The sequence below is a fragment of the Equus przewalskii genome, chromosome 13, assembly GCF_037783145.1.
Source record: "Equus przewalskii isolate Varuska chromosome 13, EquPr2, whole genome shotgun sequence".
Classification (NCBI taxonomy): domain Eukaryota; kingdom Metazoa; phylum Chordata; class Mammalia; order Perissodactyla; family Equidae; genus Equus; species Equus przewalskii.
The window spans coordinates 73,007,288-73,030,818 of record NC_091843.1 but is presented as its reverse complement, the minus strand read 5'-3'; the positions used below and the strand labels follow the sequence as shown (position 1 = coordinate 73,030,818).

Sequence of the window (23,531 nt, the reverse complement as noted above, 5' to 3'; positions counted from 1 at the left end):
TGTATATGATGTTTCATTGTTTCACAAATATCTTTTATCCATTTTGCTATTGATAAATATTTGGGTTTGTTTTTGTTAGTTGGTCTTCCATTGGTTGGTTTTTGCAATTATGATCAATTCTGCCATGAACAGTGTGAACAGTTCCTTACATGACTCTTGGTACACACATTCAAGATTTTTTCTAGCTTGGGATATATTCCTAGGAGTGGAATTGCTGGGTCATAAGGACTGTGCATATTCAACTGTACTATATAGTGCCCAACTGTTTTCCAGCATGTTTTTCTAATGTATACTCCAACAGTGGATGAGATTTCCTGTTATATATAACTCTATTATTTTTTTAATGTGTTGTACTTGTGTTGTAAGTAGCCTTTTCTTGAGTTTATTTGGATTTTGTAACATGTATCATTCATATTGAGACTTCTTTAATTGTGGTCTATATATTTGTAGAAGGAAATTAAGAAAAAGGATGAAGGTATTCTAAGGAGTTATACTTTGAGGAAGAAATGCAAAAAAGAAAAAGGAAGAGTTTCCAGGAAGGATGTCGAGCATAACAAAATTGAAACTACCTTAAGAAAGCAAATATATAGAGATCAGGTAAAACTTTGTAAGCTGAGCTAAACAGTTTTCATTTTTTTCTGGCTCTTCTCTAATATAATCTAGATATATAATCTAATCTTTATGATTGCTTGCTGTGTTAAATATAACCTGCACATCTTATGAAAAAAAATCTTCTTGAGTTGATCTTGTGTGAAATTCAGGATTAATGTTATAATTAACTGGTTCACAATGCAAGTATTTTTGCATGCATACACAAAGAAATTTGAGTTAATAATCAGGATATTTAAATATATTTTGTTTTGCCTGAATGTAACAAAGAAAAAGAAACAAAGCTTCTAAAAAAAGAAGCTAAAAATCTTAAAATAAAAAATACCTTAAGACTACATGTGTATGTAGGTTGTGTAGTATAGTCTAATCTAAATTTTAGTTTTTGTCTTGCTCTTCCCTGGTGTAATAGAAACCATTTTTAATAAGTTAGCTTGTCCTTTAAGTTGGATCCTTCTTGAGTTAATTTTTCTAGAGTATAACTTTATTTTACAGTCTAAACCACAGCATGTTTATGTGCATGTATTCAGAAAGATCTTTAGAAAAATTATAAAGGTAAATAAATAATGGATCAGGTTTATGTGAATGTGGTAACAAAGGAAAAAAGAAAAGAGGTTCCAGGAAAGATTTGGAGCAGGTTAAAATGAAAAGTACCTTAAGAAAATACATTATGTGAATAGCAGGTAGAACCTTTCAAATTAAAATATTTGCTTTTTTTAACTTACTATTTCATCATGTAATTTTTATATGATTGTAAAGCTCTTTGCTATGATTAACACTGCATAAATGTGTTCTTCTTGTATTATTTTGTCCATTGTGATACTTATCATTTGTGTTGATACTATCTTTAGTACACTGTCTAAAGTACTTTTACATGTATATACAGAAAGAAATGAAGAATTCTATTTTTGCTGATCATGCCAAAGAATCAAAAACCAAGGATATCAGGACTGATATGGATATTGTCGAAATAAAAAATGCCTTAAGGAAGCACATATATAGAGCTCAGGTAGAACTTGGCATACTAAAAATTTGTATAGTTTCCTATCCTTTTCTAGTATAACCAAAAAATAATAATAATGGTAATAATATGTGACTCATGTTTAATATGTCTTAAAATAATGTTCTCAGTACATTAATTTGTTATGTACAGTAATGTATTTGGACATTTAGACAATATGCTGAATTCTCTGCTATTTATACCTCAGTCATGTCACAGATAAATTATGTGTTTACACACTGCTATAACTTGTTGCTGGATACTTGCTAGCCTGATACGGGAAGATGAGGGCTGGAAGATCCCTTTTTCTGTTGTCCAGCTTCAGCCTGAGTCTTGGGCAGGCCTTGAGGTACTGGGATTGGTGGAAGGGCTTTCTCAGTGATCTTGCCCCACCTCCAGTGTTAGGGGATCTCTAATGATCTGGGACCATGATCTTTTCCTGCCCCTCTTGACGGGTAAAGGTTTTTTTTTTCCTATTCCCTTACCCAGAGGCTTATGGGTTTTCACCTCTGTCCTGCAGGTAACAGGGTTTGCTGCCTTTCCCACAGCAGCTGCTGTTCATCTCCCCCCAAGCCTTTACCATAGGGAGGCTTTCTTTAGGTTCCCACCCTGTCTCCTTTTTTTCTCCATGAGCACCCAGTGAGGTCCATGGAGAAGATCCTGCCATTGAGTGCAAACTCTCTTTGTGTCTCTGATTCCCAGGGGTTGTGTTCTCTTATGCTGGTCCACACTTGGCCTTTAGCAAGTGGTATAAAATTTAAGCTGAAATTTCCTTATCTTCTTTATTGAAAGCCCTCTTCTTCCTGCTATCCTCTGTGTCAGATAAATCAGTGTTCATTTCCCATGTCCTCGTAGGCTCCTTTCTTTCTCATATTTCAGTTTAATTGGTTGCACTAAGACCTATGCTGTCTGATGGGCTCAAGTAACATTATGATTTGGTAGATTTTTCAGCTTCTTCTTGTTTGTAATATGGAGCGCCTTTCTTTTCCAGCTTTCTACATCCTAAGTGGAAGCCAAAACTGCATCATTGTTTTAATTTGTATTTCTTCTGTTAGTAGCAAGTTTGAGAGTGTTTTATACCTTCACTTGCCAGTTTATTTCTTCCTCTGCCAATTGTTTATTCATATTCTTTTTCTGTTTTTCCACTAAGTTGTTTTATATCATTGTTTCTAGAACTCTATATAGTCAGGAGATTATCTCTTTTTATGTTTCTTGCAGATATTATTTTGGTATAATCCTTTAAGCAAATATACAATTATAGATATTTTAAAACAATAGAGGAAGATTTTACATGTGATTTTATAGGAAACATGACTACATTTTTTTCATCTATGAACTCATGCAAAATCTTTCCCCATTTATATTTCTAATTGTTAAAATACAAAGGACAATGGACCTCTTCAGGTCTTCAAAGTGAATATGACTTTACCTTTTTTTTCCCCTCCTCCCCAAAGCCCCAACACATAGTTGTGTATTCTAGGGATAAGTTATTCTAGTTCTTCTATGTGAGCCACTGCCACAGCATGGCTGCTGACAGATGAGTGGGTGGTTCCATGCTCAGGAACCAAACCCAGGCCGCCGAAGCAGAGTGTGCCAAACTTTAACAGCTAGGCCATCAGGGCTGGCTCATGACTTACCTTTTAACTTATTTTAATTTAGAAGGAGAAAGTAGAGAATGTTCTTACTCATGAGGGTACCATTACCCTAAAATAGTGTAAGGCACTGGTCTGAGCAAACATGAGTATCAGATCAATTATAGTTATTAATGTATTCCTGAATCTGTTTTATAAGTTTGACCAAGGTTTTATGCTTTGTAAGCTGGAATGTATTTTTCAACCTAAAAATGTTTAGTTTTAATTATATGATTGCTGTTTTGTAGGCTATCAGATACAGCTGCATTAGAGTAGATAAACAACCAGTATACAATGTGGAGGTAAGGGGCTTCAATGAAGTAGGGTGGTGACGGGGGCAAAAGGAGCTTTGTGTTTTGTTATTTTTAGTAAATTTGATATAAAGGAATGTGTTGTCTGCACAAAACAAAGCTTCCCAAATTTGAAATGTAGTTTGCCTAATCAGAAATGGAAAAGAAAAATACTGTTCTGTTAAAGCTCCAAAAAAATTCTATACAGTAGTAAAAACATAACAAGAATGAAATACTTACCTTGTGCTCATCATCGGTAAGATATGTATCCTTGTTCTCATATTTCATAGCTTTCATAATTACTACTTCTAGATTAAATTTGCAGTATAATATTTACAAAAGTATAATATTTCCTTTATATCATCATATATGTTCATTTCTTTAAAATTGGTTGTTTTATTCCACGTAGTCTGTCAGAGTATTTTTGATTCTCACCTAGTTCAAAGTAGTCACAGTCATGTGTTGCTTAACAATGGAGACACGGTCTGAGAAATATGTCATTAGGTGATTCCGTTGTTGTGCGAACATCATAGAGTGTACTTAGGAAAACCTAGATGGTATAGCCTACTATACATCTAGACTATATGTAATCTTATGGGACCACCCTCACACATGTGGTCTGTTGTTAACCAAAACATCATTATGCAGTGCATGACTGTACTTTTATTTTATTGTTAAAAATGTTTTGGCCAAGGGGAATATATTTTCTGGAACTCTTGGAGTTATATCAATATGCATCCTCAGAGTGATTTTTATAATACTGTAGCACTTGTCACTTTTTGCAAATGTTGATTGTGCTTGATGACATCTTAATATATTTAGTATGTCTTAGTAGACGTAGTTTGAAAGAAAACCCCAAAATAATTTTGCACCTAGAGAACTATGTGTAGTTGTATCTCTGACTGAGGTCTGCTAATTATCAGCCAGACTTTGCAAATGCTTTTATAGTGTTCTTTTAGAGATAGTATTTTCCCTCACTATTTAAGGCAACAGAGAATAATAAATAAAACAATAATGTATATTTTTGCAGTGCTTTATGGTTGTAAAACATATTAATATAAATCATCCTTTCTGAACCATGTGACAACCCTGTGAAGTAGTAAGGGCAGGAATTGTTATCTTCATTTTACAGCTGAGGAAATTAAGGTTCCTTACTAATTCAAGATTTGATCCCAGAATTTTACCCGTCTCTTCTGAGTCATAGAATCTTTTTTTTCCTTAGGTTAAAAATGCTGGATTTCCCAGAGGTGTATTAAATTTAATTGAAAGCCTCATAGAAGGACAGTTTTTTAAAGAAGCAATTGAGGAGCTTTCCTCTTTGCAAGCACATTATATCCCTCCTGCATGCCTTCTTCATGCTCTTCTAGAGAACGTTCTACAGGTAAGAGCAGTCTTAAGGGTTTATAATCTTTCAAAGAATGTTAAAATGTGAACATTTTCTCATTTTTTGTATGTTTATAGTTTACTTTTTCTCTTTTCAGTATTTTTTTCCATCATTTTAATAGGAAATTTACCAATTTTTTACCATTTCTTTTCTATTTTTAAACTATGTACTCGGTACTACTCTGACTGCTTTAACTTATTATTTGCTCAGAATTTCCAAAATAATTTTCTCTTGGGAAAAATTTATTTGATTTTTTTCTGTGGTCATAAAGTATCCAACATAAAAATCAGAGTACAATGATCTAGAATGCCATTTGGTAGATTACTTCTTTAGTACATTGATAATCATTTTTATTCATACTATACATAAGACAATAAACATACTCCTTAAACTGTCAAAACTATTAGAACAGTTTTTCAAAGGTAGCTTTCTAATTTATTCTTCATCAAGGTGTCAATTTGAAGAAATCACAAATGTAAGCTATGTTAGACTAACGGCGATAAGAATGTTACATGAAATGTTTCTTTTAGTTCCTTTCAGGTCACATTTGAAAACTCTTAATTTCACTATAATCATGAAAAGTAAAGTGGACATTTCATGTAAGTTAGTCCCAATAGCTAGGGTTATCTAGAGTACAGATATATATGTAGAGTGCCTCTCTCTCAGGTGCAGTATTTCATTAGCTAAACATGATGCTTCCCTCTCATCTCCTTTGTCCCAAAACCTGTATTTGACAATAAAGTTAGGCCAGGGTTATTATAGTTTTAGACTGAATTAGCTGGTGAAATTGTACTTTTAGCTATAGTGTTTTATTTGTTTGTTTATTTTTAAATAATAGGATAATATAGATACGTTTTCTGGTCGATACTTTCATATATTGTCAGCTCTTCTTCACCTTCATCCTCCTTGGAAGTCCCCAGCCATGTCAAGATATTACTTAGAGTTGTTTCAGTGTCCAACTTGTATGAAAGGAGCCTGGTCTCTAATAGAAGTGCTTGTCAGGTAAGGAATGTTACATGTGAGGATGCGAAATTTCAGCTAGAAGTTGTTATGCTATTTATTTTTTAGATACTGATGAAAGAAGTACATTTTATTTAGAAAAAGTTTGTGTGTGTGTAGAGTAGGTTTGTGTGTTGTATTTATTGCAAAATTCTTATAGAAAAGCCAGGTCTAAGTTGATCATGTTTGTCAATCAGTTTATTAAAAAAATAAATGTTTAATAAATACATGAAATGGACTCACAGGAAAGCCAAAACATTATTTGCTTTTATTTTTTTTAACAAAATAAGTTCGCATATTGTTTTAAAAATTGAGAAAATTAATTTATTGAATATGGACATCATCATCAAATTTTGGACATCGTAAGTGTAAACAATTGTAACTGTATACAATATCTATTTTAGTGTTAGTGTTATATTTTTTTCAGCTAGAAATTTGAATTTTGGAACTGAACTTAATGTTTCCTGAATATGTCATTACTTTCATGCCTCTGCACATGCTATCATCTGCCTAGATCCTTCCTTTGTCTTCCAAATGTTATCCTCTCTGGAAATCCTTCCTGTTTTTCCTTCCTTCTCTGAAACAGAGCTAGTCATTTTTCCCTTTCTTCTCAGAGAGTGGGCTCTATCTGATAGCCCTCCTTTGTCTGGGAAGTACTTTCTTTTTATCCAAGTGTTCAGTTTTAGGGGGTCCATGGTAGTGAGAGAAAGGATACTTGACTAGCTAGGCAAAGGTTAGACCTGTGGTTAGCTCTTTCAGGTCATAAAGATTCACCTGCCATCTTGGTTGTGATATATTTGAAGTGACCTAATCAGCTAGCTAGCATGCATTTATTCATTCTTTCAAAAATTGTTTGTTGAGCACTTACTGGAAGCCAGGCACTGTGCTACATTTCAGGGATAAAAAGATCAATACAACAACAGTTCCTGCACTATTGAAGGTGACTGAGATGTAAACACAGTTCTAACACAACAGTACGAGCCCAGCCTAGGTGGATGTGGATATATGGTTTATGTAGTTGACATCCTTTCTAATTTCCAAATCTTTTGTCATTGCCTTTATTTAAAGCCCTCATTCCTTCTTACGTAAACTATTTCAATACCTTGTTTATTGATCTTGATTCTGTTATTTTTCCCTTTAATTTATCTGTCAAAGTATCCCAGTATGTTCTTGCCAAAGTGATCTTGTCATTCCCCAGATAAAAGTCCTTCATTAACTCACGCATCACCTATAGGAGACAGTTTAGTTTCCTTAGCAAAACATGTAAGACTTTTCATGAGTTATCCCCTATATATTTCTGCATTCTCATCTTCATCATTTTCCTAAGTGTGCCCACTGACTGAACTGTTTTTCATTTCCTATGCCTTTGCTCTTCTGTTTTCTCTGCCTACATATACCTCTATTCCTGCCACCCCACAAATATCTGGCCAACTCCTAATTATCCTTTTTTTTTTTTTTTTTGAGGAAGATTAGCCCTGAGCTAACTACTGCCAATCCTCCTCTTGTTGCTGAGGAAGACTGGCCCTGAGCTAACATACGTGCCCATCTTCCTATATTTTATATGTGGGACACCTACCACAGCATGGCTTGCCAAGCAGTGCCATGTCTGCACCCGGGATCCAAACCGGCGAACCCCAGGCCGCTGAAGCAGAGCGTGCGCGCTTAACCACTGCGCAACCGGGCCGGCGCCCTAATTATCCTTTAAAATGCAAGTCAGATGTGCCACTTCCTAACTCTTGCCCTTTCCTTTGAGTTTGTCACTCATATCAGCCTCTGACATTCTTGAGTAGATGCTCATTCTTAAACATCTTCATCCTCAGTGCTTAATATAATGCCTAGAACATAATAAGTGCTTAATAAATGTTTGGATGAATTAATTGATGCTAGAGGAGGTGGAATTTGGACAGCTTCAAAGTAGACTTTATTTTTTTTTTAAGGATTGGCACCTGGGCTAACAACTGTTGCCAACCTTTTTTTTTTTTCTTTTTTTTTTTTTTCCTGCTTTATTTCCCAACCTCCCCCCCCGTACATAGTTGTATATCTTAGTTGCAGGTCCTTCTAGTTGTGGGACGTGGGACACCGCCTCAGCATGGCCTGACGAGTGGTGCCATGTCCTCGCCCAGGATCCAAACCCTGGGCCGCCGCAGCAGAGCGCGCAAACTTAACCACTCGGCCACGGAGCTGGCCCCCCAAAAGTAGACTTTTTAATGAACAGAAATGCCCAGATTTCATTGGGGGTCGGGAGGACGGTGCCTAGGGAAGTGCTAGGAGTATGCATGAGCTGGATGATTATACTCTACTTTGAACATATTTGAAATATTCCATAATATTTGTTTAAAAAAAAAAGAAAAGAGAAGAAAAGATACTGTGGTGTCCATCTCTGGCAGTTTTCAGATAGACTGAATAACCAAATGGGCATGGAGGATCTTCTAGAACAGATTTGAGTATTAAGTGAATTAATAGCTATTAAGGACCCTCCTAACCTGAGAATTTGGTATTCAAAACGAAGATGAGGAAGGTGAAGACAGAGGTAGAACGTTACAAGTACATTGTCGATAGTAAAGTGGGAAGAAGGTTATAATAAATATTGTTGCCTAGATTCTCCCTCTCTTAGTCCTAGAGTTCTGAGTAATCTTATGTTCTCTTTGAAAACATACCATAGGAGCTGGCCCAGTAGCATAGTGGTTAAGTTCGTGTGCTCCACTTTGGTGGACTGGGGTTCATGGGTTTGGTTCCCAGGTGTGGACCTACACACTGCTCATCAAGTCATAGTGTGGCGGCGTCACACATATGAAAATGGATGAAGATTGACACACATGTTAGCTCAGCAACAATCTTCCTCACCAAAAAAACAAACAAACTATATAACTGTGCTGTCCAACCCAGTGGCCACTAGCCACATGCGACTATATTTAAATGTAATTAAATAATTAAAAATTCAAGTCCTCAGTTGCACAAGCCACATTTCAAGCGTCCAGTAGAACATATCCATCATCACAGAAAGTTCTGTTGGACAGGACTGCTATAGTATATGAGAAGAAAATAAATACCAAATATTTAAAATAGCCCTAGGGGCCAGCCCTCTGGATGGTGGTTAAGTTTGGGGTTCTCCACTTCAGTAGCCCAGGTTCATGGGTTTGTATCCTGGACACAGACCTACACCACTTTTCAGCCATGCTGTGGAAGTGACCCACACACAAAATAGAGGAAGGTTGGCACAGCTGTTAGCTCAGGGCTTATCTTCCTCAAGCAAAAGAGGAGGAAGATTGGCAACAGATGTTAACTCAGGGCAAATCTTCCTCAGCAAAAAAAAAGCCCTAAATGACCTTCATTTTACTAAATAATAAAAAGAAAATAAGCTTGAGTAAGAGGAGGATTATGGAGAGTATTATAAATTGAGAGTATCACTGGTCATCTAAATCAAAAGGGCTTAAAGAGATTCATAATTTTTTTTCTTTATCAGTGAAATAAAGAGTACAAAGAGAGGGCACCAGATGGTTGTTAAACATTACAATCACTGAAAAATAGAGAAATTAGATCTCTATTATTAAAAAGTTGCATATGAGGTATTTGACATAGTTTAATTTTTAAAGAAAAAAATTAATAAAATTGTGCTGAATTTATATTTTGTTGAAGCAAATTTCATTGAAATTCCAATAATACTCTACAAAAAAATACTTTGTCTACAAATTGCTCACTGGATTGCTGGTATGTTATAGATTGTGGGTTCATGTTTTTCAGGTCTTGCCTTTTCAATGAAAGTTTTTGTCATCAAATTTCAGAAAATATTATTGGCTCCAAGGTGCTCCACCTGACACTGCTCAAATTTTTCTTTAATTTAGTTGAAAGTGAAGTGCGACATCTGAGTCAAAAGTAAGTTTTAATCACAAAAAAACTGTTTTTCTGTACTTATATTCTTTAAACTACTATTCTTCTAATCATTTATATATGTATTTCTAAAAACACCTTGTTTTTTAGTTTAAAGTAGATTTATTTTAAAAACATATTTCTAGCTACAGTCCTTCAGTGGCAGCAGAGATTTTTATCACTTCTTTTATGTTTCCTTTGTTCATATTTTTTTTCACTAATTTATACCTTTGGATAGGAAAAGTGTTTTTATTTTACAGAGTTTGTGTATTTTTGAATTCTTTAGTAACTGCATGCTTAGAAAGCTGACTAGGTTTTAACACTGAAGCTAATATGCACGTTAAGTTTTGTGTGTGCTCTAAAACTTGCAGTTAGATTACTCTGTGTGCTTCTTGGTGATTATATTGAACTGAGGCTGTTTTTTATATTTTGTCTTTTATCATATATTATGATTTTTACATATTATGACCTTTCTATATTCAGAAATTGCTAGGCTTTTTTTTGTTTTACGACAAAAGATTTTACGCCTAATAACTCTAGTGATTAAATTGGTGTAAAGATAGAGCTCTCATTCATATTTTCATTAGGTTGTATGACTGGTCAGACTCTCAGAGTCTGAAGATAACAGGAAAGGCAGTTCTTCTTGAAATCTTTTGGTCAGGAAGTGAGACCTCTGGGCTTTTGACCAAACCAGTGAATATGCTTTTGGAGTGGACTATATATTCTCACAAGGAAAAATGCAAGTCTAATGATGTAAGTAGGATTAATTTACAAATGAATAATGCTTTGAAAAAAGTATATCTTTGAATTATGCATCTTTTTTCCTTTTATTCTTTGAATTACTTGAAAAAAAAATAATATATACCCAAATATGTCATTATTTTCTATTTAGTTCATCTAGTTTTCAGGTCAAAGGTCCTTGGAGACTGGTTTCTTCCTCATCTCACATTTGGATGCAGTAGCTAGGGGCAGTTATTTGATCACTACTGCTAAGGAATTTGTAGTTATCATTCTAGATTTTTTACTTTTGTACATTTTAATTTTTAAGGAACCTGTGGTTTAAAAAATTGAGTGACTTCATAAATTTTTTTGTGTACTATTAATAAAAAGTTCTACTTGTTTTTGAAACTCTTTTTCTGGATGTTAAGAGTTATTTTCTGAACTATTTCTTCATAAGTGGATTTTGCTTGTTATTAGAAATTTAACACACAGTGATTTCAGTGTATTATCTGTCTGAAGGGTAGTTGGGAAAGTTGAATGCAGAGCATATATGAAGTGCATAGCAACATACTCTGCCACCTTTGGGGTGCATAATAAATATTAGTCACCTTTCTCCTTTTCAAAATACTCTGCCTTTGGGACTTTATTGTCTACTTTTTTTGTGTTACATCGTTAATTTCTGCTCATATTTTTTAATTCTTTCCTTTTACTTTCTCTTCTATCTTTTTGAATGTTTGGATCTTTTTTTCTTTTTAGTCTTTATTTCTAATACATGCACTTAATATTAATTGCCTTTTGAGTAAAGAGATTCATTTCGCAGGTTTTGATACTTTAGGGTGCTGTTACTGGTTTATTGAAAATGTTTTTTATTGTCAATTATGAATTCCGCTTTGATCCAAGAAGTATTTTAAAAGAGTGTTTTAAGACTTCTAAATGAATGAGATTTTGTTATTGTTGATGGATTTTATTTGTCTGTGTTTTTGTTAGTTTCTAATATTAGTGAATTATAGTTAAAAAATGAGCCATATATAAATTTCTGCTTTCTGAAATTAACTGAACTTTTCTTTTTGACCCCATATAAGATTAGAGGCCAAAGTGTGTTTTCTCTGTTTTTTACATTTTTCTCTATCATTTATTAAGTCAAGCTTAATTGTTTTGATCAACTCTTCTGAATCTACTTTGTAAATTTTTTTAACAGTTTCTGCTTTATATATAATGATGCTGTCTTGTTATTCATGACTGATATATCATCATAACTGCTCCCTAGGTAATATTTTCATGAGGGATAGTAAACATAGTAGTTAGGGTGGAGAACTCTCACGTCAAATGGCCTTGAAGTCTATTCTGTCTTAAGAAAAATTCTTACATAGTTTCTTTTCTAATATCTCCTCCATCAGTTTCTCTCTTCTACTTTTAAGTAAGTTCCAGTTAAACTTATGTTACACCTTCTCTTTGTGTCCTCTTTGTTTTTTACCCTCTCATCTATGTTTTCAATTTTTTCTACGCTTGAAACATTCAGAATCGTGTCTTTTCATCCAACTTTTAGTTCATTAGTCTGTTTTCAACTGTGTCTCATATGTTAAATGTGACCATTGCATTTTTAATTTCTTGATTTTTTTTAGACCTTTTTATTTCCAAATTACTATGACATGTTTTTATGGTTTCTAGTTCTCTACAAAGTTTTCAAGGTTTTCTTTTGTCTTTGAACATGGCAATAATATTTATTTTATAGTCTATATCCTATTATCTGGTATTTGAAGTATTTGCAGATCTGTTTCTGTTTGTTGTTTCCGCTGTTTCCTTCTCTTGCACCTTGTGTAATCTCTTGCGACCTAGTTATTGTTTACTATGTGCCATAAATTGCATTTGAAAAATTATAGAAACAATTTGTCACCAAGACACAGAATATCTTCTTCTAGAAAGAATTTCTCTTGCCAGGTTCGAAGGTTCCTGGATAGTCTAATTGAAGTACAGGGCTACAAATACGTATAGTTTTGCTTCTGATTCACTCTTACTCTGAGTGAAGGCCTGCAGGGTCTCAGTGTATTGGGTATTAGGCCTTGGGCTATGGCTTTTATGTTCCTTTTCTCCTGGGCTCCAGAAACCACTCTTCGAATGTCAGCTCTTTCTCTAGGGTCAGCAGATGTCCTTAGGGCAAAGTCGGCTAGCTTTGACTGCTTGCTTGGCTTTTACCTTCTCCTAGATCTTGGCTTAGGAATTCCTCATGACTTTCCTGAAGATGTTTTACATATTTTATTTAACATTTTTAGTTTTCTTCTTTAAGTGCATTTATCTGAATTACCTAGGCCTCCATTATCAGGAACAGAAGCCCTTACTGGTTTTTACAAATTGTATTTAGGGATTGTCTGAGGCAAGCTTAAAAAAAGAAAATTGTTTTGAGGGCCCTAAATTTTTTAATTGACTTTAAAAAAGTAAGATTGTTTCTGGGTATAGCTAGACTTCTTTGTGATCACGTAATCCTATTATGTGGCAATAACCAGGTGAGTAGCCGCTTCCTTATACATGTGACTGTTTTAAAAAGAAATATGATTATATAAATTGAAAACATTCAACCAAAATAGAACTATGTACACTTCATTGCTCTAATTTCCCATGTAAGTAAAGTGATGCTCAAGGTGCTGCAACAAAGGCTTTTACCTTATGTGGAGCAAGAAATGCCTGATATCTGAGTTAGAGTTTGAAAAGGGAGAGACACATGAGCTCTAACTGCGATTAGTCGTTGGCTACTGGAGTGCTCCATTTTCAGAAGGTTAGTCTATGTTTTATAAACTATAGGAAAACCTTTGCTTGTGTGGGTCATGAAAAGCTACGGGCTGCTCTGAAAGAAATGGGCTTGCCTCAGCACTCAATTGTCCTGATACAAAAATGTGGACAAGAAGCCATTGTCAGTACAGAATATGAAGAGAGAGAATGGTTTCCTATAGGCAAAGATGTCACACAAGGGTGCATTTTATCCCCCTATCTGTTTAATCTGTACATAGAACATATCAGTCAAAAAACTGGGCTAGACTCAGCTAAAGCAGGAGTGAAAATTGGTAGAAGAAGTATCAACAATCTAAGATACGCAGACGACACCATCTTACTGGCAAGAAGCAGCAATGATTGAAATGACTTCTGCTGAAAGTGAAAGAAGAAAGTGCCAAAGCAGGACTGTATTTGAATATCAAGAAGACAAAAATCAACCACAGAACTACACAGCTTTAACATGGACAATGAAGACATTGAAATTGTTAAAGATTTTGTCTACCTTGGTTTAGTCATCAGTTTAAATGGTGACTGCAGCCAAAAAATCAAGAGAAGACTGAGACTCTGAAGGGCAGCAATGAAAGAATTAGTAAAGATCATCAAGTGTAAATAAGTGTCATTAGAGAGTAAGGCCAAGATTATCCACACCCTCATAATCTCATTACTATGTACGGTGCAAAAGCTGGACAGTAAAGAAGGCTGACAGGAAAAAAATCTATTCATTAGAAATATGGAGTTGAAGGAGATCTCTACGGATACCCTGGACTGCCACAAAGATGAACAAGGGGCCCCAGAGCAAATTAAGCCTGAACTATTGCTGGAGGCAAAAATGATAAAACTGAGGCTGCCCTACTTTGGGTACATCCTGAGAAGGCAGGATTCTTTGGAAAAGACAGTAATGCTGGGAAAAGTAGAAGGCAGCAGGAAAAGAGGAAGAGCAAATATGAGATGGATTGACCTCATAAAGGAAGCCATAGGCCTGAGTCTACGGGAGCTGAGTAGGGCTGTTGAGGACAGCACATTATAGACATCACTCATTCATAGGGTCACCAGGAGTCAAACCCGATATGATGGCATGTAACAGCAACACTTCATTGCCAGTTAAGGATAATACTTCTAAGCTAAAATTGAAAACATCCTTATTAATTACTATTTGCATTTTCAGGTACGTTTTTAGACAATAGAGTCATTAAGGATAGAAAATATTTCCTCATTATGAAACATTTCTTTTTTATCCATTTTATTTTATAAATGAAATTGCTCATTTATAATTGAAAACTGTTATAAAACTGACGTTTTCATAATGTTACTAAATTACCAAAGGACTACCACAGATAAGAATTTACTCAGGAAATACTGATGTAAATAGTAACAGATTTATACATATTTAACTTGAAGATTTTTGTTCAGATTTATAAATAAATTCAAAATACTTGTGAAGCAATCTGGAATAAATTGCAGCATCAGTTGTAATATGAGAACTGGTTTTAAACTTTGCAAATTAATATTTTATTTAACATTTGAATTGGTAAAATTCATATAAACTGTTTTTTTATTGTGTTACCTTATCTGTTAGAATTCATTCTTGTACTTAATTAAATCTTTTTGGCAGTTTCCAATTTCAAGAATTCCATGCATGTTCACAGACATCATTTTCTGTACTGTAAAACATTTGTTTCTTGATTTGCTGGGTTGAAGCATTCAATTTAAGTCATTAGCTAAACAGAAGTCCTCAGTTTATGCTAATATTGTTTTGTCATAATGTCAATCAGCAAGTGTTGCAGAGTGACACAATGGCAGTGAATTTCATTGTCATTAATCTGAGAAAGCTTTGGGCTTTCCTTGGCAAAGAGCAGAGGTGGGCTGTGTCAAGGTTATGGAGGAGGTGTAAATTTTACAGTAAGCTTGGTGATTAGTCCTACTTTTCTATTTGATGTCCTTAAGTGCTGTTTAACAATAACCCTACAATTATAGGTAGAAATGGAAGCTAGTCTGTGTTTAAAGATAAGAAAATTGAGGCTAAAGAGTTTAAGTAACTTATTCAAGGTGTCACAGCTTGTTAGGGCCAAAGGCTTGACTAGAGGCCAAGTCGCTACTGCAACATGCTTCCTCTTGTTTCAAACGCCAGTGTTTAAAATAGGAAGAGGCACAACATGTGCATTGTGTTTGCATCTTTTTGACAGAGGTACTAGAGGAGCAGTTTGTCATCTATTGCAGTGGGATATTGCGGAAAGCCCTAACCTGGGAGTCAGAAGGCCAAGATTTTGGTTTGTTCTATATTATATACTAGTCAATTTTTGGAAAATTGCCAAGTTTATAAATGAGATTACTTGTACTGGCAGATAATAAAGAACTATATTGACAGAATGTCTGATGATAGACTAACATATTAGAAAGGAGTTCTAAGGTAAATATATGTCATACGTGCAAATCATGTCTATCTTTCATTTCTTTGTTAATTCTTAGGGTATTCATGTTCTGTTATTTCAGCTTTAGCAAACATTTCGGTATTCCAGAAAGCTTTTCTCCTTTGATGGTTTATTTGCCATTTTCTCACTAAGCGGCTTCTAAAGCATATATATCCACAATGCTAGAAATACAGTCATGCATTGCTTAACGACAGAGATATGTTCTGAGAAATGCATCATTAGGCAATTTTGTTGTTGTGTAAACATCATAGAGTGTGCTTACACAATCCTAGATGGTAAAGCCTACTACCCATCTAGGCTGTGTGGTACTAATCTTGTGGGACCACTGTTGTATATGCAATCTGTCATTGACTGAAACATTGTTCTGCAGCACGTGATTGTAGCACTGTTTATACACCAAGTTGCAGTGAGTACAATCCATTGCACAACATCTTGGCCCTGTTGTTAGAGTGAGTGTCATAGGTAAGAATATACTATAAAAGGATTCAAGAACCTGATTTGAACGTGTCTTTTTATATAAAAATTTTCTGTGATGGATATGTTACCACATACGTGGTATGTATGTTTAGCTAAAGACACACAGATAAGAATAATATTGGCAGGATCTTTCTTGTCATAGTACAGGAGCTAGTCATTCCTTGCAAGCACTACAAGGCCAACCTGTCTCTTAACTGTTTAATAACAGTAATATCAAAGTAAATTGAATATTAAGCAATCAGGTGTGTGTGTTATATATATTTGTGTAAGGAAAGAGAGAAAGTCCCAACTGGTCGACTTTATGTTATTTTTAACTGATGGAGTGCTGGATTGTGGTTTTATATGAGGCTTAGCTCTGTAGGCTGACCTCCTTCTTCTCTGCCCAGAGTCTTAGAATCAGGGATCTGAAGTGATCCTGACTTACTGCACTCTTATGACGGGGGAATACTTTGAGAAATCAAAATTTACCAGTCCCTTCCTTCCTTCCTGAGTAGTGTCATTGCTGATATTCTGGTATACATTTTGTTGGAAGGAACATTTTGTGGCATGGATCTTGACACAATCAGTTTGCTAGTTTAAATAGAGATTTTCACTGTCCTATTTTATGTTCTCTTGATAACTTGAACCATGAGAAGTAAAACTTGCTCAGAGTGATCATCCATATGTTGGCTTTACAAAGAATGGAGTTGGCTTCCTGCAAAGTTCTTTGAAGACTGGCTAAGACTCAGTGCTTAAGGAGTCAATTCTTGTTAGCTGCAAGGCTTGGACCCTACTATCATCCCAGAGAAATGTTAGTACTTTCCCAGCCTGCTGATTTGGCCAGTCCTACTCGTCGCTTCCCCGTCTCACAATTGCAACTGCACTTAAACCCAGCCTTCTAATCAAGGCAGGAGAGGGGTGGTGCTGAGGCCCACTCATGAATCCTGACCTGGCCATCAGGCTGTAGTCAAGCTTCTATATCATGGCCCCTGATCATATCAGAGGAAGGGGTGCTTCCCTAATCATGCAGCTTAAAATCCCCTCAGCCCCATTCTTCAGAGTCTCTCTCCCTGATTCTAGTGTCCAGCTCTGCCAGAATACAGTGTGCTGCCCCACAGTGGGATCGGGCAACAGGGGACCTGCACACTTGCTAAGGGTCCTGACTCTATGGGTTTTCCCTCAATAAACACTTTCGGCAGGCCTGATAATATGTATACTGCTTGACCATTTGCCCTTGTTTGCACAACAAACCAGAAATAGAAGTTCAGTTTTGAAATCGTTTAACTAATAGCTCCTTATGATAAGGAATGATGCCCTAATGAAATACTGTATATACTATAAGAATCTTGTCTGCTGAGGGTGGGAGAAATAAATCCAGTAGTCACCGAGGGCTCAAAGTACTAGAGATTTCTCCATCACTAACCACATATTAGGTATAGTGTGGTGGCAGAACTTACCAGTTATAGTCTATTTGGATACCATAACATTTATTAAACCTTTTCACATGCCTTCTACCCAACTGTTAATTTAGTGATTTTTTTCACACGTTTAACATGCCTAGACAAATACCCCAAATAAAGGAATTTCAACTAGTTTTAATGTCATTGTGAAAAAGTGTTTATATGTAAATCAGAGTTGTTTAAAAAATATTATTTTCACACCTCTTCATCTTCGTACTTTATGGATTAGAAAGATATTTTTAAACACTAGGGTAGTACATACTTATTCTAAGGTTTGTATCACTTGCTATATTTTTTATAGGAATTTAAAAATGTTTATTATAGAAGTGATAATGTAAAACAATATTTATACTTTTAAAACTGTGATCTCTATATATCTCTAAGTGAAGTAATGGTATTTGATATAATTTCATAATTAAAATTTGAATCAATTTATTTCTTTTACAACAGAGGACAATCTTGTTTGCTAAAGCTTTTATTCATTGTGTTTTTCAAGTCTTTTTCTGGAAAATGCCATTTAGAGAAATGTAAAGATTAATTTTATAAATAAACAGTGGGTAGGAGTGGCTAAATCTATCTTTTTTTATAGTCATATATTCCTGTTAACAGAAATCCACAGAAGCCAGGTACTTCCTTGTTGTTTTATTGGGATTTTTGCCTGACAAAAGCACTTGACACCATTGGATAATAAAGTTATTTTAAAATTTTGTTTTAAGCTATCCATATATAAGTCCTGGAAAATTTGTTTTATTAACTATTTTGTCATATAGATATAGATGTAGATACAGATTTGGGGGAGGAAGAAAGAGGGAAGGAAGTGGAGGGAGAGAATGGAGAGAAGGAGTTAGTTTGCTAGGATTCTTAATATCGTTTAGCATTAGCATACCCTGTATTTTTAAATAGCTAAGTTTTTCCTCAACAAGTATTCAAAATAAACACTGATAGATATCATGTATTTTAATATATTTTAGTAATATTTTTCCCATCTCAATATTAGGTCTTCAAACATGAACTAGCTTACTTATTGACTGGAATTCTTGGAGCAGCTGTAGATTATTGGATCTTCCTTGGTCTTAAGATGGGGAGAAATGTGATGCGACACATGTCTGATGACTTAGGAAGTTATGTTTCCCTTTCGTGTGATGGTAAGTGTGTCTATGTTATATTTTTCTTAGACCCGTTGTGGGAATTAGTTTTGAGTTTCCTTTAGGCAGTCTGTAATTTTTAACATATGTTCATATGAAGCTTTTCTTAAAATAGTCATTTTTATATATACACGTACACACATTTACATATATGTGTATATGTGTATATATATAAGCACACACACATATATAGACAATATAAGGAAGAAGGTAAAAATTACCCATAAGGAATGCCTCCATACAGATAACCACTGTTAAGTTTTTAATATATTTCTTTTTTTTTTTTTTTTTGTGGAAGATTAGCCCTGAGCTAACTAACATCTGCTGCCAATCCTCCTCTTTTTGCTGAGGAAGACTGGCCCTGAGTTAACATCCGTTCCCGTCTTCCTCCACTTTATATGTGGGATGCCTACCACAGCATGGCTTGATGAGCAGTGCCATGTCCGCACCGGGGATCTGCACTGGTGAACCCCGGGCTGCCGAAGCAGAATGTGTGCACTTAACTGCTGTGCCACTGGGCCAGCCCCTCTTTCTAGTATTTCTAAGCATTTGTATATAGTTGAGCTCATATTATATATGTAATTTTGTATTTATTTTCCTCTAAGTATTGCATGACCCTTCCCACACACACATCACTTATTTATTTATTATTTTAATGGTTTCATAGAAACTGAATATTAGTGTATAGTATAGAAAATAGTACTTAGAAATAAATTATTATATTTATATATAATTTTATTACTGTTTTTCTTAATCTTACAACTAAAAATTAAAGTCCTATGCAAGTAAACGTTTAACTAGACAAATTAAAAATCAGTGTATTTTCTTTTCATTGGAGAGAGAGGTTTGCTTTTTTATGTATGATGTTTTAGAATCTCACATGGTAAGAACTATTTTCAGTACCTTTAATACTTCTGATCATTCAAGCTGAATAGAAAGCCTTATATATCTCTCTGATCTGTGCCATATGAACAGTTCCCAGGTCTCTTCCTGCATGAATACTTAATAGTATTAAAAAATGAAATTCATTGAATCAGAATACTTACTATGTTATAAAGCAACTTGCAGTAAATGGTTAAAACATTTTCCCCATGTACCTGTTGCTGTATAATTTTTCTTATTATAAGATAAAAAGCTGCTACTATTTTCCATTGAGTCTGTGATCTAACAATTGAGCATGGATGAAGCAAATAGAAGTAATTTATATGTATAATTTTCTTACTCTTCCTCCTCCCCCCATTGTCTACTTTAAAAGTTTTCTCTAAAATAAGTGGGGGGAGGAGTATTATTTAAGCAACATGCTGACAGAGCTCATTTCACGTGCTCGCTTTATGAAAGGTTCTACCTAACTCTTTTGGTTCTCCAGAGTGAGGGGGGCTTCCGTAAGACCTTGTGTACATGCCTTAACTTCAAAGCCAGTTTAGGGAACTATGAACCTTTTTCTTTCTTTCTTTCTTTCTTTCTGTAATCCTAAATTCCTAAAATAAACATATTTTAAACCGGATGAGCTTTTTGTGGCCCTCAAAGGTAAAAGATGTCTTTATATATTTAAAAATATTTTAGACTGCCAAATAACTATTCTATTTTGTTACACATGTCTTTCAGTGCGTCTTGGTTTTATATGAAAGAAAAAGTTCTTGACTATGCTGTCAATCACTTTAATACTTTGAAGAGAGATTCTAGAATAGGAATCCAGCTTATAACTGGGTTCAGGATTTATTCAATGATGCCCTCTGCAAAGAGAGGTCTCTTTTTATACTAGTGAAGTTAGAAGATTTTTATCTAAAGCATTTTATCTCCCTTCTTTTTTTCTCTTTCTTTTTCATTGAGCTGAGGGGTGATTACCGTTCCTTTTGTGGAGTAGCTGTCCTTTGTTGTATGACTTTTTAACATTTCTTAGCTCAAATTCAATCTTCCTTCAGAACTCTTTCTTATCATTTCTTTCCCACCATTCCTACTAGGTAGGTTTTTTTTTTTTTTTTTTCCTTTTAGAAACAGCAGAATTCTGGCATTATTTGCCAGCATGAGAACTAAACATTCAGCTAAAAGGATTCCCTGTTTTCGTCCCATAAAGAAAGCTCTTTGAGTTTGGGGACCTAGGACAGGATTAGCAGTGGCTTTAGAGACTATCAATATAGCTGTATGTGTTGTTTCCAGTATGTGTTGATTACCTTTAGGGAAATATAGCTTACAGTTTAGCCAAATGCATGAGATAATAACCTTGTATTAACAGGGTTCTGCTACATGTTATACATCAGCTTTAATGCTTTCTTTGCTCATATTCTGAATTTCCCTTTGCTTTAAAGCAAGGTATTGTTATCCATGTTATTCCCAATTTTCACATGACAAGCTTAAACCTAAGTCTGAGCCTGTGACCGAGTTAAGCTGAAACTAGCCTTCAACGTTGCCGTTATAATCCTGTTGACAGATTGAGTGATTACTTTGCTCCCCAGAATTTGTGTTTGATCTCTAATATTTAAAACTCTAGATGAGATTTAAACTGTATCCTTGTTTGAAAAGTGTGTTTAAACCTTTCTTTACCCTCAAAACACACACACACAATCGGTTCCTTAGGCTTCCAATTAGGCTGTGGGTAGGCAGTGTTTAAAAATTTAACATGTATTTCTAAAAATGGTTCAAATTAATATCTTCCTAAATTTTTATTGTTAGTACATCTTGATTTTTAACCTTTGTTGAGAGACAGAAATCAAGTGAACAGTTTACCCTTAAGAGATCAGTAGCTTTTCTACAGCTAGTATGCAAAATTAAAATGTTTTATGGAGTGTGTAGAATAATACACTTATCCCTACAAGTGAACCAGGTGCTCTAATACTGTCCTTTTTATCAGTATTTTGATGAAGAACCATTTCTTTTTCTCCGTGGATACTCCCTCTTTTTTTTTTTTTTAACCTTTTTTGCATTATTCTTAGCTCAGTTAAACTATTTTCTCTTTTCCTAAGTCGTAGTAAAGATGTTATAATTTGGCTGTTATTTAACTTCCAATTGAGGATATTAGTCCATCTTTCTCATTTATGGCAAACTGGATATTTTGGTTTTTCCTGGTCCAAAAGTGTAAAATTCATATTGTGATGCTACTCGGATTCAGATCTATTGAATTTATTTTAGTTTAATAAAATTGTTGTTAGTTGTTAATTGTTTTGTAGAAAATTAAGTCCGTAATTTCAGTAGAGAAGTAAAATCCTTTCTTCTTCCCATCAGATCTCATGTCCATCAATCCCACATAGAGACCATTCTCTTTTATTTCTAAACACTTTGAACAGAAAGAGTTCCCTTATATTTCTTTCTATATTTTAAGATCAAGTGTTCTGAAATTTCTTTTTTTATGCCTAATTGAAATTCCTGATGTATTGGCTTAAACTAGGGGTTGGCAAACTTTTTTGTGTAAAGTACCACACAGTAAATATTTTTGGCTTTACAAGCTCTGCAGTCCCAGCTACTCAGCTCTGCAGTTGTAGTAAGGAAGCAGCAATACCCAATACATAAGTGAACATGGCCGTGTTCCAGTAAAAGTTTATTCATAAAAATAGGCAGCAAGACATAGTTTGGCAATCCCTAAACTTATTTCTTCTCCTGTTTTCAGTGGGAAGAAAACATGTCATCAAAATCTACTATAATCTTTTTCACATCTTTAGAGAACTTTAATAAAGCTTCCTTTGCCCTTCTCAGGCTACATCGTTATGTTTTCCTGATAAATAGTTTTTTCAAATCTTTATTCACTTTTTTTTATCTCTATTCTAGTCCCTTTCCATGCTTCTGAACTCTTCCATAAATATAAATTTTTATAATTTTACTAATTGTCTGAGTCAAAATGTTTCTGTTCCCTTCACTTATTCTATTTACTTCATTTATTCTATTATAGTCCCTTCATTTATGCCAAATTTTTGTTAGCGTTCTACCATGCATTGAGCTAAACACTTCATATACAGGGAGGAGGGAAACAAAACATGGTCCTTGCTTTTTTGGAGCTTTCAGTGGGAGAAGCAGACTGTAATTAAGTTAATGTAAATGCATCATTTAAAAATGCTAAGTGCTCCAAACAAGAAAAACTAGGTGTCGAGATGAGTGAACTTACTTTCTATTAGATGGTCATGAAAGCAGAACCTGAAGGATAAGTAGGAGTTTGGCAGAGTCAGGGAAGCAAGCTCCAGTCAGAAGACACAACATTTGCCAGAACTCTGAGATAGGAAAGAGCTGGGCCTGTTTGAAATGTTCTGGTGCCTGGCTGATGGCAAGCAGCAAGAAGAGGGGCCAGAATAAAGCCAAAGAAAGGTTAGAGGAGTTTGCGTAGAAACTTCTAAGCCGTGTTGAGGAGTTAGAAGACCTTTAACAATGGAGTGGCATGATCTGATTAGCTTTTTTAAATAGATCATCCTGGCTTGGCTCTCCAGAGTTACTTCTATCTGCCAGTTATTCATTCATTTATCTATCAAATACTAAATGTATTCTGTGCAATTTAGTGACCTACAAGCTGCGAGGGCTACAAAAACCATCCTGTATTTGGAAGTTCCAAGCCGAGATCTGTACAGTGCAAGTTATTTCTGCTTTGCTTTTGCCTGTGTTTAGAGGTGATATATTAAGAGATCAATTGGTTGTAGTAAACTCTGTGATGATAGATATGCTTTTTTTAATGTATATAACTAGAGATTTAATGTTCAAAAGATCTTTTGATGATCGTCCTCCAGTTTACTCCTTGCACAGTTTCGGATAATTCTAGCTGCCTAGTAGTAGGTGTGAGTGGTGGGCTATAAAAAAAGATT

General features: G+C 34.8%; 1 protein-coding gene across 1 annotated transcript in view; it reads left to right on the top strand.

Moving 5' to 3' along the window:
- The window catches only part of SLF1 (SMC5-SMC6 complex localization factor 1), a 58,338-nt gene that overhangs the window by 25,096 nt on the left and 9,711 nt on the right, over positions 1–23,531 (top strand). The window contains exons 8-15 of the mRNA XM_008532808.2: positions 451–597; positions 1,493–1,615; positions 3,486–3,539; positions 4,750–4,908; positions 5,750–5,913; positions 9,652–9,783; positions 10,365–10,530; positions 18,606–18,753. Of these exons, the coding sequence (XP_008531030.1) occupies positions 451–597; positions 1,493–1,615; positions 3,486–3,539; positions 4,750–4,908; positions 5,750–5,913; positions 9,652–9,783; positions 10,365–10,530; positions 18,606–18,753 (1,093 nt within the window). The remainder of the gene's footprint in view (positions 1–450; positions 598–1,492; positions 1,616–3,485; positions 3,540–4,749; positions 4,909–5,749; positions 5,914–9,651; positions 9,784–10,364; positions 10,531–18,605; positions 18,754–23,531) is intronic.